This window comes from Alosa alosa, chromosome 24 (genome assembly GCF_017589495.1).
Source record: "Alosa alosa isolate M-15738 ecotype Scorff River chromosome 24, AALO_Geno_1.1, whole genome shotgun sequence".
In the NCBI taxonomy this organism is placed as follows: domain Eukaryota; kingdom Metazoa; phylum Chordata; class Actinopteri; order Clupeiformes; family Clupeidae; genus Alosa; species Alosa alosa.
Window position 1 is genome coordinate 22,840,059 of NC_063212.1, and position 17,500 is coordinate 22,857,558.

At 46.3% G+C, this 17,500-nt stretch overlaps 1 protein-coding gene across 1 annotated transcript in view; it reads left to right on the top strand.

Moving 5' to 3' along the window:
• dennd4c (DENN/MADD domain containing 4C) overlaps positions 1-17,500 on the top strand; it is a 79,748-nt gene that overhangs the window by 16,595 nt on the left and 45,653 nt on the right. The window contains 1 exon segment of the mRNA XM_048236070.1: positions 11,629-11,941. Within this exon segment, the coding sequence (XP_048092027.1) occupies positions 11,643-11,941 (299 nt within the window). The 5' untranslated portion in view covers positions 11,629-11,642.

A 17,500-nucleotide genomic window follows, 5' to 3' on the forward strand; every position in this document is an offset into this window, starting at 1 on the left:
GGAACATTGGCGTTTTTAAGCCAGAACTGCTTATCACGCCGTGTGACAAAGTTTACACCAACCATCATCTTCTAATGTAGGCCTATCCTTATGTTGAGATGTCCATTCTCTTTGCCTAGGCTATCATTTTGTGTGAAGCATGTTTCAATTAAGACAATACACAAGCTTATTTTATTGTTGTATTGAATGATTTCATGAATGAATTAAACGTAAAAGTCGTGAGGCTACAGGATTAAGGCTGGCGGCGCCACTGACCAAGGCCACAGTAGCCTGTGAACCTCTGATTTTCAAAGGGAATCACGGCCAACATGGGGGCAACTCTTCTCTTCAATTTCCCTTCCAAATTACTTTTTTTATTGTCTGAAGACATCTATCGCAGAAGAATCTAACATTCAGCAACAGCAAAGCAAATGCAAGCTAACCAAAGTGCAGTCGGTTCTCCCGCCATGGTTTTGGAAATCACACACCTGCTGCATCTGAAGGCCCACGCGATAATAAGGCCTACGCCTATCACTCTACACGCGCCCTGTTGCACGTAACATTAATAGCTGATGCTGCCTCCCAAAATTCCGCGATCATGTGAACAGATCAGCAGGCCTGCATTTTCACCTCGCTTTCAGACACACGTTCTGGCAAAAAAAGACGCCTCATTGTTTTTTTTTTTTTGTCGGGTCGGGTCAGGTTGGGTAGTTAATCAGTGCATATTGAGGGTCGTGGGTGCAGATTTGTCTCTCCTGACGGGTCAGGGTGGGTGCTGGATGTTAAAAACCTTAACCGGCGCAACACTAGCCTATACTGTTGAGCATATTGTAATGCAGCTTTGAATGGATGAATAGCTTACATAAGGGTACCCGCGACTTTTCAAAACACACTCAAGCTTATGGTTATTGTCCCCACCACTTCTAAAAACAAACTGGCGCCCTTGGGCAGGTGGTAAACGAGTGGCGCTGACGGAGAGGAAGTGATCAGGTGGCCGCTGCGTCCACTCCGCACGTAGGTCCGGGTGCCTGTGGGGACTCCCAGGACGGGTTCGACCCAGGTTCCTAATCCCACTCCCTCCCATTCGTTTCCTGTCACACTTTACTGTCAAACGTTTACAGTAGTTCAGCTACTCTGCTGTTCATTTCAACTGTAGTTATTTAGTTCTATTTCAACACCACAACCAGTGTGTGTGTGTGTGTGTGTGGAGTGCATTCAAGGATAAACCCTTTCAAAGGACCAGCACGGATCAATATACCCAAGAGGAGTTATTCCCATGCAGAGTTCAGTGTGTGTGTTTTATGTGTGTGTTCAGGTTTGTGTGTCTCTTTCCTGTGTGTTAGTCATGTTTGTGTGTGTGTGTGTGTGTTAGTCATGTTTGCATGTGCGTGTTGCAATATATTTTATTGTAATCTGTGTAGTTGTAGGTTTGCAGTGTGTGTCTGTGTGTCTGTCTGTGGACATAGTCATGGAAACACAAGTGTTTACCAGCTTTGTTGTTGACCCAAAGGACTTTGACTCCCCTGGCACACACGTTTAGGGGGCTTGGCATCTGTGTGTGTGTGTGTGTGTAAACTATTGAGCTATGCAAACACAACTGATGACGATAATGATCCAGTGATTGTTGCACACACTGTAAAAGATGGAGGTGTTGCCTTGTCTCAGTGTTACTAAAGCAATGATGCAAGCAAATGTTTTCTTTCTGTGTGTGTGTGCAGGTGCCCAGTATGTGTTTTCTTTCTGTGTGTGTGTGTGTGTCACTCTCACTCACTCTCTCTCTCTCTCTCTCTCTCTCTCTCTCTCTCTGTGCGCGTTGTCAATGTTTCCTCTCAATCTCTCACTATTTCCCTCTCATCCTACTCAATCCCTCTCTTTTACATTTGGTCTCTATCCCTTTTTCTCTCTCTCTCTCTCTCTGTCTCTTGTTGCTCTGTCTTTCACATTCTCTACTCCCAAATTCAAAGGTGTTTTAGCAGAACTGTTTTTCGTACAGTGTTGCCAAAGCAATGACAGAGTCATTTAACAAGGCCATTAAAATGAAAAGAAAATAAGGTCAAATTATACTATAATATAGCAGTGATGTGATTACAGACAGCACCGCAGGTAATTTAATAGTAGGAGGATGGATGTGGTGTGTGTGCGCGTGCGTGGTTTTTGATTGTGTGTATGCATGCATTAGTGTGTGTGTATATGTGTGTGTTTATAAGTGTCCCTCAGGTCATGGCCTATTGAGACGTATTGTGCTGCCTTTGCCTCTCTGGTGCGCTGGCTCTTTCTCTTTCTCCCACATGCTCTGTCTCTTTCTCTGTCTCACTCACTGTCTGGCTGACATCCCCCTCTCTCTACCTCCGCTCAATCTCTCTTCTGCCTCTTTCTCTTTCTCCCACATACTCTGTCTCTTTCTCTGTCTCACTCACTGTCTCGCTGACATCCCCCTCTCTCTACCTCCGCTCAATCCCTCTCTTCTGCCTCTTTCTCTTTCTCCCACATGCTCTGTCTCTTTCTCTGTCTCACTCACGGTCTCGCTGACATCCCCCTCTCTCTACCTCCGCTCAATCTCTCTCTTCTGCCTCTTTCTCTTTCTCCCACATGCTCTGTCTCTTTCTCTGTCTCACTCACGGTCTCGCTGACATCCCCCTCTCTCTACCTCCTCTCAATCCCTCTCTTCTGCCTCTTGTTTCTTTATTCTCTTCTTTTCTCTCTGTCTGTCTGTTTGGGACACTCACCTGTGTGTCTGTCTGTCTGTGACACTCAGCTGTGTGTCTGTCTGTCTGTGACACTCACCTGTGTGTCTGTCTGTCTGTGACACTCACCTGTGTGTTTAGGAGCTTTGTGTGTTTAGGATTGACGATCTTCAATCCTTTCTCCATCTGCTACAGCACTTTCACTCTCGCATCATACAGTACTGCAACGTATGTCTGCATGTGTGCGTGTGTTTGTGTGTGTGTGAGGGTGTAGATGGGAGTGCATGTAAACTGTGTGTGTGTGTGTGTGTGTGTGAGGGTGTAGATGGGAGTGCATGTAAACTGTGTGTGTGTGTGTGTGTGTGTGTGAGGGTGTAGATGGGAGTGCATGTAAACTGTGTGTGTGTGTGTGTGTGTGTGGGTGTAGATGGGAGTGCATGTAAACTGTGTGTGTGTGTGTGTGTGTGAGGGTGTAGATGGGAGTGCATGTAAACTGTGTGTGTGTGTGTGTGTGTGTGTGAGGGTGTAGATGGGAGTGCATGTAAACCGTGTGTGTGTGGGGGGGGGGGATGCGTATCGCTCTCTCTCTCTCTCCCTCTCTCCATTTGGGCCATGGCAGGTGGCTGGCTTAAGTATTGGGAGGATTCAGCAGGTAGATGGATTGGGGTTGCCAGGGTAACGACCGTGGATTTTGGAGTGTGAGTGAGATGAAGTCAGGGAAGGTACTGCTGGATCATGGAGCAGACACAGGGAAACGGGGTGTGTGTGTGTGTGTGTGAAAAGGCAAGAAAAGACCTGAGGGCAAACTGAAGTGTATGTGTAAAGAGCAAGTAAATGATGTGTGTGTTCATAAATTGCTGACATTTATGTTAATGAATCAGTCTGTGTTTCACACACTCACACACACACATACACACACTCCTGTCTATGATCTCAGATGTCTACAAGCACAGCTCATGTCTGTCCCAGTCAGTTTTTGCTGAGGGTCATGCTGGTTTAGCCAGTGAGGGATCTCACACAGGGTTTATAAGCTTATTTGTATTTACTCTGTGTGTGTGTGTGTGTGTGTGTGGCGAGATTGTGTGTTTGTGTGTGTGGCGTGTTTGTGTTGTAAGAATGTGTGTGTGTGTGTGTGTGTGTGTGTGTGTGTGTGACCTCACTCTTTGCTTCTCCGCTTTAGCAGATGGTGGTGCCCACGATGCCAGTAACTCGCTGGTTTTCCCTCATGACTCAATGTGACGCATGGGAATGCACACACACACACACACACACACGCGCACACACACACGCGCACACACACGCACACACACACACACACACGCACACACGCGCACACACACACACACACACGCGCACACGCGCACAGCACACACACACGCACACACACGTGCACACACACACACACCTGTCTAAACCCCTGAGGGTGGGTGTGATGTTTGTTTGTGTGTGTATGTGCAACACTGTATTTATACATAACCATGCTAACTAAGCTCCAAGAGAAGGCGAGAGAGAGAGATGAAAGAAAAAGGGGGGAGAGAAAGAGAGAGAGATGAAGAGAAGCAGCAGGATGAATGAGGGCAGTGCGTGGTAGCAGCAGGAGAGAGTGTACACCGTGACCTCGGCTGACCCTGTGACCTTGTGACCTTGTCCCCTGCTGTATGACCCCTGAGCCCTGTGTTAAGGGGCCAGTAGAGGCTGGTAGGCAGGGCTATCTCTGCTTGCCTCTCGCTCTCTTTCCCTATATTTCTCCTATCCCTCTTTACTTGCCTTGCACCTCTCTCCACCCATCTCTCTCTTTCTTTCTCTCCATCCAGCTTTCTCTCTCTCTTTTTCATTCCTTCCATCTTTCTTGTTCTCTTTCCATCACTCTCTCTCTCTCAGCCCCCCTTCATTTAAGCAGCTCGACTCCTTTCTGTGCCCGAGCATCCAGACATTCCTCCTACCCACGCCAGACAGGCTGAATGGCCCTCTCTCTCTCTCTCTCTCTCTCTCTCTCTCTCTCTCTCTCTCTCTCCCTTCTTGTCTGCTCTCTCTTTCTTCTTTCTTTCTCTCTCTCTCTTGTCTGTTTTTGCTGTTCCTCTCTGGGTTAGTGTCAAACTCAGACACAAAAGGAGAACAAGTGACAGAAGAAGAAGGTGGAGGAGGAAAGACAAATGCAATCTGACTTGTAGTCTGACCAAGGCTACTGTTACTGACAGAGCCATTGTAGAGATGTAGTCTGACCAAGGCTACTGTTACTGACAGAGCCATTGTAGAGATGGATCCCCTGTTTCCTCAGTACTCTGATGAGACATTGTAGAGACGTATGGGTCTCCCTTTCCTTTCGCTGATGCTGGAGATTTGTTTCTGGATCTTGCACTGCCATCTTGAAACGTATCAGGAGACAACATTGAAAAAGCCACTCTGACCTCCTCAATGGGATAGTTGCATTTGTGCAAAATCTTCACAATCTGTGCCCTAATGTGACCCCAAAGTCTATCTTCAAGATCCATGAGATCTTTGCAACTTGGTGCCAAACCATGATACACTGTTCAGCAGCACTTCCTGCTTCACATCGGTGATATCAGGTACAACCACACGTGTGAGATCTGAACGGTGAAATCTGTGAACATTTCTCTGGCCCTCTGCGTCCTGCAACTCTGGTGTAGCCTACTACCCCTATACGTTTCATTAGCATTTTAGCTCTCTAGTTCATTAACACTTTATCTCTCTAGTTCATTAGCGCTTTAGCTCTCTAGTTCATTAGCGCTTCAGCTCTGTAGTTCTTTAGCGCTTTAGCTCTCTCTAGTTCATTAGCACTTTAGCTCTCTAGTTCATTAGCGCTTTAGCTCTGTAGTTCTTTAGCGCTTTAGCTCTCTCTAGTTCATTAGCACTTTAGCTCTCTAGTTCATTAGCGCTTTAGCTCTGTAGTTCTTTAGCGCTTTGGCTCTGTAGTTCTTTAGCACTTTATCTCTCTAGTTCATTAGCGCTTTAGCTCTGTAGTTCTTGTCTCTTTCAGCTCATGTGATTATTTGTTGGTGTCTGTGTGTTTTAGCATGTCTTGCTCTTTCTCAGGGTTTGTGGGTGATCTGTTCACATCTCTCACAGTCTAATAGGCTACCCCCTAAGAGGAGCCTAGCGTTAGCCGCTAATACTAGTGTGAAAAGAAGCAAGAGCAGGAGCACTGTGTTACCTAGCAACTTCTGGACTGCTTCAACACCACTGTGTAGTCACACACACACACACACACATACACCTAATGGAGTACAGTACACTTATGGATACACAGCATGTGCCCTAAACATAGCTCACACACACATGGAAGAGTGCATGTCCTTATATTATTGAGTACAATATGTAAAATGGAGAACCTGAAATGCACATGTAGGAACAAAGTGTCTTGATAAACATGCAGTACACCAATAGAGGCGTCACATGTCTGCAACATAGGACACACATAAACACACACACACACACATACAAACACTCTTACACAATGCATACAAACTCTTACACAATGCATACAAACATTAGAAGCGTCATTCACTGGAAATAATGCAATGCAAAACTTGCAAACCAGTTAAGAGCCAGGCCTCGAGAATAGCAATTAATATAACCAATCACGATAAGTACAGACAAGGAAGTCTGCCGCTAGAACCCTTTTGGCACGTCAGGGTGTGTGTGTGTGTGTGTGCCCCTGTGTGTTTTGAGGATAGGGTGGAGTGCTAGGGCATTGCTACATGGCAACATCCTTTTAAAAATCTTTTCTGGCGGTATTTGAAGATCAGAGTTGTGGGTGTTTTTCTGGAGGGTGGAGACTGGTACAGTGTGGGCGGAGCCTCACCACCGTCAATAAGGTGCACAACGCTGCTCTGTCTTTTCCGCTGGGGCGGCCGAGGTATTTTAGGATCGGAGAGAGTCGTTGTGAGCGCGCTCAGACTGCACGGCAGATGAGTGGGCCTGAGGAGAGGCTGTGGTTTTCAGAAAGCGCTGCATGAGGAGAGCACCGCGGCTAAGCTGCTCTGTAGAGCTGACACTGTGCTCACTCACTCACTCACTCACTCACTCACTCACTCACTCACTCACTCACTACTGCCACTGAGGTTAGCAGAGACTCACAGGACCCCCACACACACACACACACACAGTCATACTGAAACAGTCACACACACCGACACATACACTCAGTTTCAGATTTACATACATTTTCACGCACCCACCGATGCATTCACACATGCACACACACAAACACACACCTACACACTCACACACACACACACACACACCAAAGCACAGACACACACACACACACACACACCCCTTCATACGGTCTGAAATAAATGAATAAGTACAGACACAGACATACACGCACACACACACACACATTCACACCAAAGCACACACGCACACACACACACACACACACACAGAGCCCATCCTGAGGCCTGTCCCTGAGGCCAGAGGATGTTGTAGGAAGGGCCGTGGCCCATGCTTGCTTCGCGTCCCCAGCAGGGCCAGTTGAAAGTGTCGGACGGGGGAGGTGTGGGAACGGCATTGTTCGTGGTTTTATTGCCGTGTGTGTTTGTGTGTGTGAGAGCGCGGACACACTTCCCGTCTGGCTCGGACCGCATGCAGAATGGCATCGGTCAAACCAAAGGGCACGACGATATGCACAGAGAACCAAAGCCAGGGCGAGGACCAGGGATTCTTTCTTTTGGAGATTCAGAGTGTATACCCACACACACTCACACACACACACACACACACACACACACACAGACACGCAGATACATTTGCTTGTTTTTATGTCTTAATTTAAGAAGATTTTGACTTATTTTAAGTCAAATAATCTTATAAGAAAGCTCAAAGTAAGTGTCTTTATACTAAAAACAATACTAACTAGATTTATATTATATTTATATATTAGAGATATTCATCACCTTCTTCCTTTCTCTCTCTCTCCTCTCTCTCTCTCTCTCTCTCTCTCTCTCTCTCTCTCTCTCTCACAACAACTTACATGGCACTTTACAGTGGAGGGGGAACTCCGACTAACCACCACACACACACAGACACACACACACATGCATTCTTACACACTCTTTCTCATTGTTTTCTGTTTCTCGTTCTCGGGTCATTTTTCCCTGAGAAGGTTGGGCTAGTGGTAGCACTAGTGGGCTGTGTGTGTTGGCAGCGAAGAGATGAGCAGACAGTAGCGGAATTCCCCCTTTCCGCTTGCCTTGTTGGGGTGGGGGGGTTCAATAATGTTGCTAGTGCCACTGGGGCGGGGGGGGGTGTTAAATAAAGATGCTAGTGCCACTGAATGTGCCAAATAGTCCGATGGAGGGGGGGGGGGGGGTTAAATAATGTTGCTAGTGCCACTGGGGCGGGTGTTAAATAAAGATGCGCCACTGGGGCGGGGGGAGGAGGTTGGAGGTTCCTGTTTTAGCGTTCATATCAGTTTGCTCTGTACCAGTTGATATGTAACTAACAGGGGTCTGTTCTGCAGCTGGTGCTAGCAGGTTCTGCGGGAGAGTGACGCACCTTTTGCACCGCTCTCACCTGTGCAGGTGGGTTGTCGTGATGTGGATTAAAAGCACATGCGCTTCACGTGATGTGTGTGTCTGAACGTCACAAGCTCAAGGATTTCCCAGTTCCCAGAGTATCTTTATTCTGTCGTGCTTGCAGTGTTGGACCCTTTGACTCTCTCTCTCTCTCACTCACTCACTCACTCACACACACACACACACACACACACACACACACACACACACACACCCTTTGACTCTCTCTCACACACACAGCAGAGCTGAGTCAAGGTTGGAAACTCTCACTTCCCTCTCCCTGTCTCCCTCCCTCTCTCTCCCCCCTCTCTCTGAAGCTCTTTGAAGGCAGTGAGTGTGTTTGCTTGTTCAGCTTCTTCGTCCCGAGACCTCAAGTCTGCGTCCCAAAGCCTCTGGTGTGTGTGTGTGTGTGTGTGTGTGTGTGTGTGTGTTTTGGGTTGGTGGGCTGTGGGCTGTGGGTCTTTATTTACTTCCCTGAGTAACTTAAGTTAGAGCTAAAATTTCTGAATAAATAAATAAACAAACAAACAAATAAATATATGAGTAAATGAATGCATAATTATGCGATTGTACTTGCATTATGTATTTGTGGGTACCTACATATAGTTGTTACATTGTAATACTGAGTGCTTTTACAAAACTCTGCCAATTTGCCTAAATTTTCATCGGAGGCAAAGAGCTGACCTGAGACCTGCTGGATGGGGTAAATCGGGTCACTCAGTATTACAATGTAACAAATATATGTAGGTACCCACAAATACATAATGCAAGTACAATGATAGTACCTGATAGTACATGTTGTTACACAGGTTGTACCACTGTACCTAATTAGGTAAGTACACTGTAACAGCGACACATTAAAATAAAGTGTTACCGTTGGTTGTTGTTATCGATTATGTGACCTGCTTTCACCTTTGGCCTATGTGGATAATGATATCCATTTCTCTGAAGCACGTTGAGGCATGTGCAGTGACGCCCATTCTTTAACCTCACCTGCTACTTTTGACTCTTCCCAGATTCCTTACTGTGTGTGTGTGTGTGTGTGTGTGTGTGAACTGCTTCCATTCAGAAAAGTTTGACCGTGTATTGTACCAAACAGGAAGTGGAGGCCCATGAGAAGCTTTCTGCTAAAACCTCAGTGTTAGCAGTTAGCTGTTCAGTGTTAGCAGTTAGCGTAGCTGCTTAGTTGCTTTTCTTGTCAGTCTGGTAATGGGTGCAATTGCTAGAAGTGCTGATTCTCCCTCTCCCTGTGAAGTGTCTCCATCGTGGCCCGACAAAGCTCAACAAGAGTGTGACAAAACAGAAGCTAGGGACACACACACACACACACACACACACACAGACACACACACTCAATCTAGCATTTTATTCATAGCGCTGGCGAGGCTAATTGCTAATTGCTGGTTCCGGGCTGTTGTGCTTCCCATGGCTCATTACAGTCCAGGACTGAAGACTGGCATCGCAACAGCAATTACCATTAGCCTGCCATTAGTCCCCCTCTTTCAGACCCTCTGTCCATCCATCCATCCCTTCCTCTTTCTCTTCCTCTCTAGTTCCTAGTTCCCCCTCTCTTCCCTTTTTCTGTATAATTTGCTCTCCACTCTCCTCTCTGCTTTCTTCCATTTTCCTGTTTTTTTCCCCCCTCTGTTTATAACTCTCTTCCTCGCTCTACTAATTTTCTCTCTGTGACTCACTCACCATTTTTCTCTATCTACCCCCCCCCCCCCCACACACACACACACACACACACACACAAGCTAGCTAAGTGCCTGGAAAAGCTGTTTGGAGGAGCTTGAGGTATTTTGTTTTGTGCAGATAAATCTTGTACGGTGTTGTTTCTCCACTGCTTTACAGGCCGAGGAGCGTTTGCAAGCATTCCTCCTCCTCGGGGTTCTTAGTGTGTCTCTCCAGCTTTCTCTCTCTCTCTGTCTCCCACGGCCCTCTTCTGTTCATTTGGTACTCTTTCACTAGCACTGTTCTCTCTCTCTCTCTCTCTCTCTCTCTCTCTCTCTCTCTGCATCTTCCTCTAACCCTCACACTGCTTTGTACTTGACTGAGTAATGGCCTGTTAAGTTAGATTGACCACATTGGATGCTGAGGTCAAACACTAAAGCTTCTAGGCGCCCCAAAACCCCCCCCCCCCCCCCCCCTTCCACAAACACACACACACACACCTCCTCCTCCGCTCCCTTTAGTACCACTGCTTGCTCTGACTGTGACTGATGGGAAGGATCCACCTTAATGCCCACAGTTAAGCAATGATGATGGATGAGCTGCTCTCATCTGGACAGAGAGAGTGAGTGAGAGTGTGTGTGTGTGTGTGTCCACATTCATCACTTATGAAGTTCAGTAAAACAGCTAAATGGCTGTGTGTGTGTATAGTGATGTGTGTGTTAGCTGCCCACTAGTGTGGTACTGATACTGTGTGTGTTTGTTTGTGTGACCAGAAGCCACCTGTCATAATGCTACTGTTAATGTTTAATTCAGTGTGTATGCAGTGTGTACTAAAATAGCATGCCATTCATTTTGATACGCTAATGGTTTGTGTCGCAACAGGATGTCATTTCATCCAAACAGCGGTCCACTGGATTCAGTCATCAGGGCCCTTTCACTCAGCTCATGTTTCTGATTACGTGTGTGTGTGTGTGTGTGTGTGTGGGGCCGGGATGGGATCATGCCACCAGATTACAGGAGACGCTTGCTGGAGTCGCTTTTGTTGGACTTTTTGGACTTGTGTTTTCTTTTGTATCCCATTCCCATTTGCTGACAGAGAAAAAAAAGATGTATTTTCTGTAGTGTTTGGGAGTGCTAGCTAAACGTTTTGGGAGTGCTAGCTAAACGTTTTGGGAGTGCTAGCTAAACGCTTTGGGAGTGCTAGCTAAACGTTTTAAGTCGAACAGCAGAACCGCAGCTCAAGCTGCAGGGTGAACAGGGCAATCCTCCTGAAATGTAAGAAGAGATGAAACCGGAAAAACCCCTCTGACCGATAGATTCACTTGTCCCGGAGTCATCGGTTTTCCATGTTTGGATTACAGCAGAGTGCGTCTTTTACTGTATTGGAGTAATTCCTATATGAGAAGTTGGAAATGCTCCATTATGTCATTTCTAACAGGGTTTGGATTATTAGATATTTACTGAAGGAGGATGAGGAGGTGATCTGATACAGTCTGTCTGAGATTCAGCAGCCTTCCTGATCGTTCCCTAACTGAACCTGATCCTGTGTGTGTGTGCGCGCGTGTGTGTGCGTGTGCGCGCTCAGTAGCGCCCTCTGCATTTCATTACTGGTTTAGAACTAGTGTAGATAAATTATGACTAACTGATCTGATCTGTATGAGAACCAGCAGCTCTCCTGATCTTTCGCTAACTGAACATGATCCTCTGTGAGTGTATGTGTACTCATCAGCTGTTGTCTTCTCTCCTTGCAGGCACAGGCCCAGCCATGATCGAGGACAAGGGCCACCGCGTGAGCGACTACTTTGTGGTGGCGGGCCTGACAGACCGGTCCGCGCCCCTGGAGCAGGACCTGTCTGAGGCCAAGGCTGGCGGGCCCAAGGCGCCCATCTGCGAGCTTGCTGTCATCAACCGCTCGGCAGGCGAGACGGTGCCTGAGGGCTTCACCTGCATCGAGGTCACACCTGGCGGACAGCCCGCCAACCTCAACCACGGCAGCCTCAAGAGCCCCGAGCTCTTCCTCTGCTATAAGAGGGGCCGCAGCAAGCCCCCGCTCATCGACATCGGGTGAGTAGAGTGTGTGTGTGTGTGTGTGTGAGAAACCCTGAGCCCCTCCTCTGCTACAAGAGGTCAGTAAGTCCCTGCTTATCGAGATTGAATGGGTAGGGTGTATGTTCCAGAGTTCCAGGTAAAAGCGTGTTCAGAACAGAATCTTAAAAGTGCATAGAGGGTGTGAAACAGGTGTGTGTGTGTGTGTGTGTGTGTGCTTGTGTGTGTGCGTGTGTGTGTTGATGTTGTTTATATTAATGCTCAGTGGGTGAGAGGGATACGCTGGTCATTGGTGTTTTGCAACTGTGTGTGTGTGTGTGTGTGTAGCTGTTTGTTGTTTATGTTTGTTGATGCTCAGTGGGTGAGAGGAACAGGCTGTCATTGGAGTTTTGCAACAAACTCCAATGACTGTGTGTGTGTGTGTGTGTGTGTGTGTGTGTGTGTCTGTTTCTGTGTGTGTCTGTTTCAGAGGGGAGGCTGCCATGATGGGTGTCTGTAGATCCAACAGATTTGAATCTTCCATTCCTCTAGGTGTGTGTGTGTGTGTGTGCAATACATTTTAGAATGTTAATTTGCTAGTCAGGGCTGTAATTACCAGGAAATAAGATTGTATTATTGAATAGTTCAGAGGTACTTAATTAGTAAGGTGTGTGACAGTGTGTGAGAGGCAGAGAAACTGGACTAGTTAGTCTGTAATCTCAGACTGGTCTGTGTGGTTGTTGCATCATTGTCTGTGATTTTAATCCATTAAACCGTGCCAGGAAGCAGCAGGGCTCTGATCTCTCTCCCCTGATCGCCTCTCTCACTGACATACTGTACGTGTAGTTATTTAACAGACACCCTCATCTGATCTCTCTCCCCTGATCGCCTCTCTCACTGACATACTGTACGTGTAGTTATTTAACAGACACCCTCATCTGAATCCACTCACTTGTAAAACATGTAAAACATTATCAGCTCTTGAACTTGGGGTTGTTACCAGCTTGCTTAACCACGCAAGCGAGCTTTGGGTTGAGTATGTGTGTGTGTGTGTGTGTGTGTGTGTGTGTGTGTGTGTGTGAGACAGAGAAACGGGGTTGATAGTGCCTACTATCTCAAGCAGTCGGGCTACACTTTGTGCCTGTCAGTGAACTAACAGTGTCCCACTGTAATCTTTAACCCTAATCTTTAAGACCTATTGACGCAAAGTGTGTCAAAAAAACACATCCATTCTTCTCTGTTAAATTGCTCCGGATCTATTCATCGCAGCGAGATGAAACCTTTATCTCATAACAAAGCAGAAGTGGGGCTTTCCAATGAGATTTTCACACTAGTCTGTACGATTCAGAATTCAAATTGTAAAAAAACATTGGAATTAAATAAAATTGCATCATATTTACAGTCTATACCGCTCACCTGCGCACCCATTACTCTCGTTTGAATTACTCGCAAACCCGTGATCACATAGATATGGCAAGCATGTCAGATGAAAGAGGAGACACAGGGCTATCCATTGATAACAAGCACATCTTTCTGAGTCAAAGCGATCACATTATATAAACAGACAAAGTGACCGCATATAGCTCAACCTACCCAACATTTTCGTGTGTTTCTCTCTGGCAAAGCATGTTCATTATCCTATGCTATCATGTGTCCTATAGCAAATCCTAGCAAATTCCTGCATGATATCCAATTCAAGGCTCACATTGCATCCCACTTTGTTCAACAAAGAAACACTTTTTTTTGCCTTTGCTTTGTTCATTGCAGTAAAAAAGTTGTTGTAGAGAATGGTCATGAGTTCACACACAGGCTACTGCGCATGCTCGGGTCAAGTCAGGTCAGATCAGCTCCCGTCACAGATGTGGAGCGCAGAAAGGTCATTTTTCATCACTAAATAAAAAATGGCATTTATTTCTGGAAGGCACACACCACATATCTGGAGTCTCCTTGCACCACTAAAGGTAGTGAGAATGCCCTGAAAACAGAGCAGGCATCATAGGGTTAATAATTATGTGAGACATTTGCACTGATGAACCATCCAAAGGCGAATGTGAATTAAATAGTCTTGATGAAGAAACAGTTAATTTCTATAACTTTGTCTCCGTTTCTGTATATGATGTATATCCCCTCGAGAAACACATTATTTCCACTCACGCAAAGGCATCAACACTCCATCTGTCTTTCACACACACACACACACACACACACACACACACACACACACACACACACAGTCAAGCCCAGGTCAGCAACAGTCATTTCCCTTACTTTGAGGTCTCCAAACCAGATTTCATAACAGTACCAAACACACACACACACAGGCACACTACACCCCACACACCCTGAGCTGAAATGTGGCGTTGTAAACAGAGGATTAAATGACCAGAGCCTTGGAGGCGCCTAATGGCTGAGAGTGAATGTAGTGTGTTTGTTTGTGTGTGTGTGTGTGTGTGTGTGTGTGTGTATAACAAAAGCACACTCCCATGCAAGGCTCAGCCCTTAGGCCTTTATGCCATGACACAGGTTTGCCATGGCCTTCATTTTCTATGGCCTCCATCGTTTTAACATTCCATATGTTATCTTAATGCAGAGGAATTAGATTGGGAACCAAATAGAACGTTCAAGCATTGTTTTTGTTTTTATTGTTGAAAGGGTCTATATTTATCAACAGCCACTTAATTTCCCCCCACCCCCTAAGTGCTCGAGAAAGCTATGTTTTGATTGTCTGATATAGTATATGAGGCAGTCTGGCCTGCTTTGTTTGTACAAATGCAGGATTGTTTATAGTTACCAGAGTTTGTTTTGCTTTGTTTATTGAGCATGCACAGAAGGGACGCTTTGAAAAGCATGAGGATAAACGCAAATCGGCTGAATTTGACCAAAAGTGCTTTGGATTGTGTTTGTAATCGAGGACTGCACCTTTAAGTGCTGCAGGAGAGATGCCAAAAGAGGGCTCATATTCAACATGGGAGTTATCGGCTGAAGTGACAAATCTCCCACCATGGACTCTAACATTTTGATGAGGTTATATCCTCATCATGCATGTACTGCACCATTTTAAAATAAATAATAATAAAATAAGCAAGCTAAACATCTGTGTGTTCCCTGGGCGATCCCTTCCTTTTTACCGCATGACCGGTCCTCCCCCCGTACAGCACTGGAGCGTTAACAAGAAGCGCGGTGGACATCATCACTGAGGGAAAGTTAGGGACAAACATGGACATGGGAGGGAAATAACAACATGTGTTGGGGACATGACGGGACATGAAAGTCTGACATCTTGAATGCCCCTGGTTGCCAGGGAAACTAGCTGATGAAAGACCTGTGGGGGTCTGCCCTTTTAAAGTGTGTGTGTGTGTGTGTGTGTGTGTGTGTGTGTGTGTGTGTTTGCAAGGACTAAGCCCTGCTTCTGTGTGTATGTATGTGTGTTAGTCCCACAGACACCAACAGGGCTTTATCCTAAGTCTTTCCATGGTCAGCCACTCTCATGGCAATTGTTAACTCCAGTTAACAATTAAGTCCAGGACTACACATTTTCCCAGATTTTTAACGTAGTCCAGGACAACACACTCATCCAGAGTTTGAAACTTAGTTCAGGACAACACACTCATCCAGAGTGTGAAACTTAGTCCAGGACAACACACTCATCCAGAGTTTGAAACTTAGTTCAGGACAACACACTCATCCAGAGTTTTATAAAGAAATCAGATGGCTTCTCTGCTCTCCCGGCTTTTCTCAGAAATGAGAAAGAGAGAGAGAGATTTACTCTGTTTCTGTATTTCTATGTGCTTTGGCAACACTTTCTATTTGTGTGGTCATGCCAATAAACCTTATTGAATTGAATTGAATTGAAGGGAAGAGAAGGGAGAGAGAGAGAGAGAGAGAGAGAGAGAGAGAGACAGAGAGGGGAAGAGAGAGAGGAAGATGGAGGGAGAGAGAGAGAGAGAGGAAGAGAGAGAGACAGATGGGCGGTGAGTGGGGTCAGAAAATGACCATGCGTCCAGTTTGATCTTCGTGGAATTGGTGAGGTTCACAGGTAGCCTAGAAATCTAGACGCACCCTAGTGGCAGCAAATGTAATTTGCAGCCAGGGTCGTCTAGCAACTCTCTGTTGGCTTGCGAGCTGGAAAAACCAAACTCTAGTCAGGCCAATCACATCGTGTATATAGAGTCAGTGAGTGGGCTTCACATAATGACGGCAGACTTGCAACCGTTTCGGCGTGAATTCCCGGCTACTTGAAAAAAAAGAAGATGGATGCTGCTGCTGGTGAACAGCAGTCTTTCGAATCGTCAATGCTACTGACTGTTTCTTCTACTGTGTAATGTAGGTAGCGATAGCCTTTTCACAACGGCGACACCTCTGTTCAGGAGAATATTGCAACTAGTGTCTCGACCACCACACGCGAGTATAAATGGTTACGGCGCTCCCATGACGTCGCATTGCAGCGCTACAGGTCGGGAATGGCTAGTATGCAGAGGCCTTTACTGTAGATGCTGCTGGAGTGTTAACCATCTCCACTCGACAGCCCAGTCCTGATGACCCACTGCGGCCTCTCATCTGCTTCGCTGAAGGGGAATGTGGTTAAACGCTCACTGTGTGTGTGTGTGTGTGTGTGAGCTGCCAGCATTTCAGAAAGGCAGATTTTCCACTGCTCGTGTCACTGCCAACGGTGACTCAGTCACTGCTGAAAGACATACGGCTGAAACGTCCACAAGAATGCTCGCTTTCTGTACTCCCTCTTTCTCTCTCTCTCCATCCCTATTTCTTTCTTTTTCTCTTCCCTCTCTCTCTCTTTCTCTCCCTCTTCATCTCTCCCTCTCTCCCTCTTTCTCCTCTCTCTCTTCCTCTTGCTGTCTTGTTCTTACTCTCTCCATCCTTATTTCTTCCTTTTTCCCCCCTCTCTCTCTCTCTCCATCCCTATTTCTTTTTCTCCCCCCCCTCTCTCTCCCTCTCTCTCTTTCTGCCCATGGGCCTCCACAGGCTAGTCCTCTTAAAGTGGAGGTTGTCAATGGAAAACTTGACACGTTTTGCCTCTGAATTCAGAAATAGCCTCCATCTCCTTTAATTAGAGCTGTTTCTGAAGTCCGGTGGCGTCCTCGTGCTGAGGGACTAGCCTGGGATCAGGGCTATCAGGGATAGTCTCACCCGACAGGGTTAAGGGCGTTCACACCAGGAACTATAACTATAATGATAAAAGCATCCACACTGACCAACGATAAGGAAAGTCTCTCTTTGTGTTCATGAATGTGGTGGCTAAAGTTTAATGAATTCTGAATGGCTGTTAGCTTTTATCAAAATCTGAAAGTTAGCCCCAACAATATCATTCGTATAACTATAACTATAACAATATGTTGTTGTTGTTTATGTGTAGTATGTAATTAGCTAAGACAATACCTTTTTGCGGCTAGTGTGACAGTGTTAGTGTGCTAGTCTCACCAGACAGTGTTAGCGTGCTAGTCTCACCAGACAGTGTTAATGTGCTAGTCTCACCAGACAGTGTTAGCGTGTTAGTCTCACCAGGCAGTGTTAGCATGCTAGTCTCACCAGGCAGTGTTAGTGTGCTAGTGTCACCAGACAGTGTTAGTGTGGGAGTGTCAC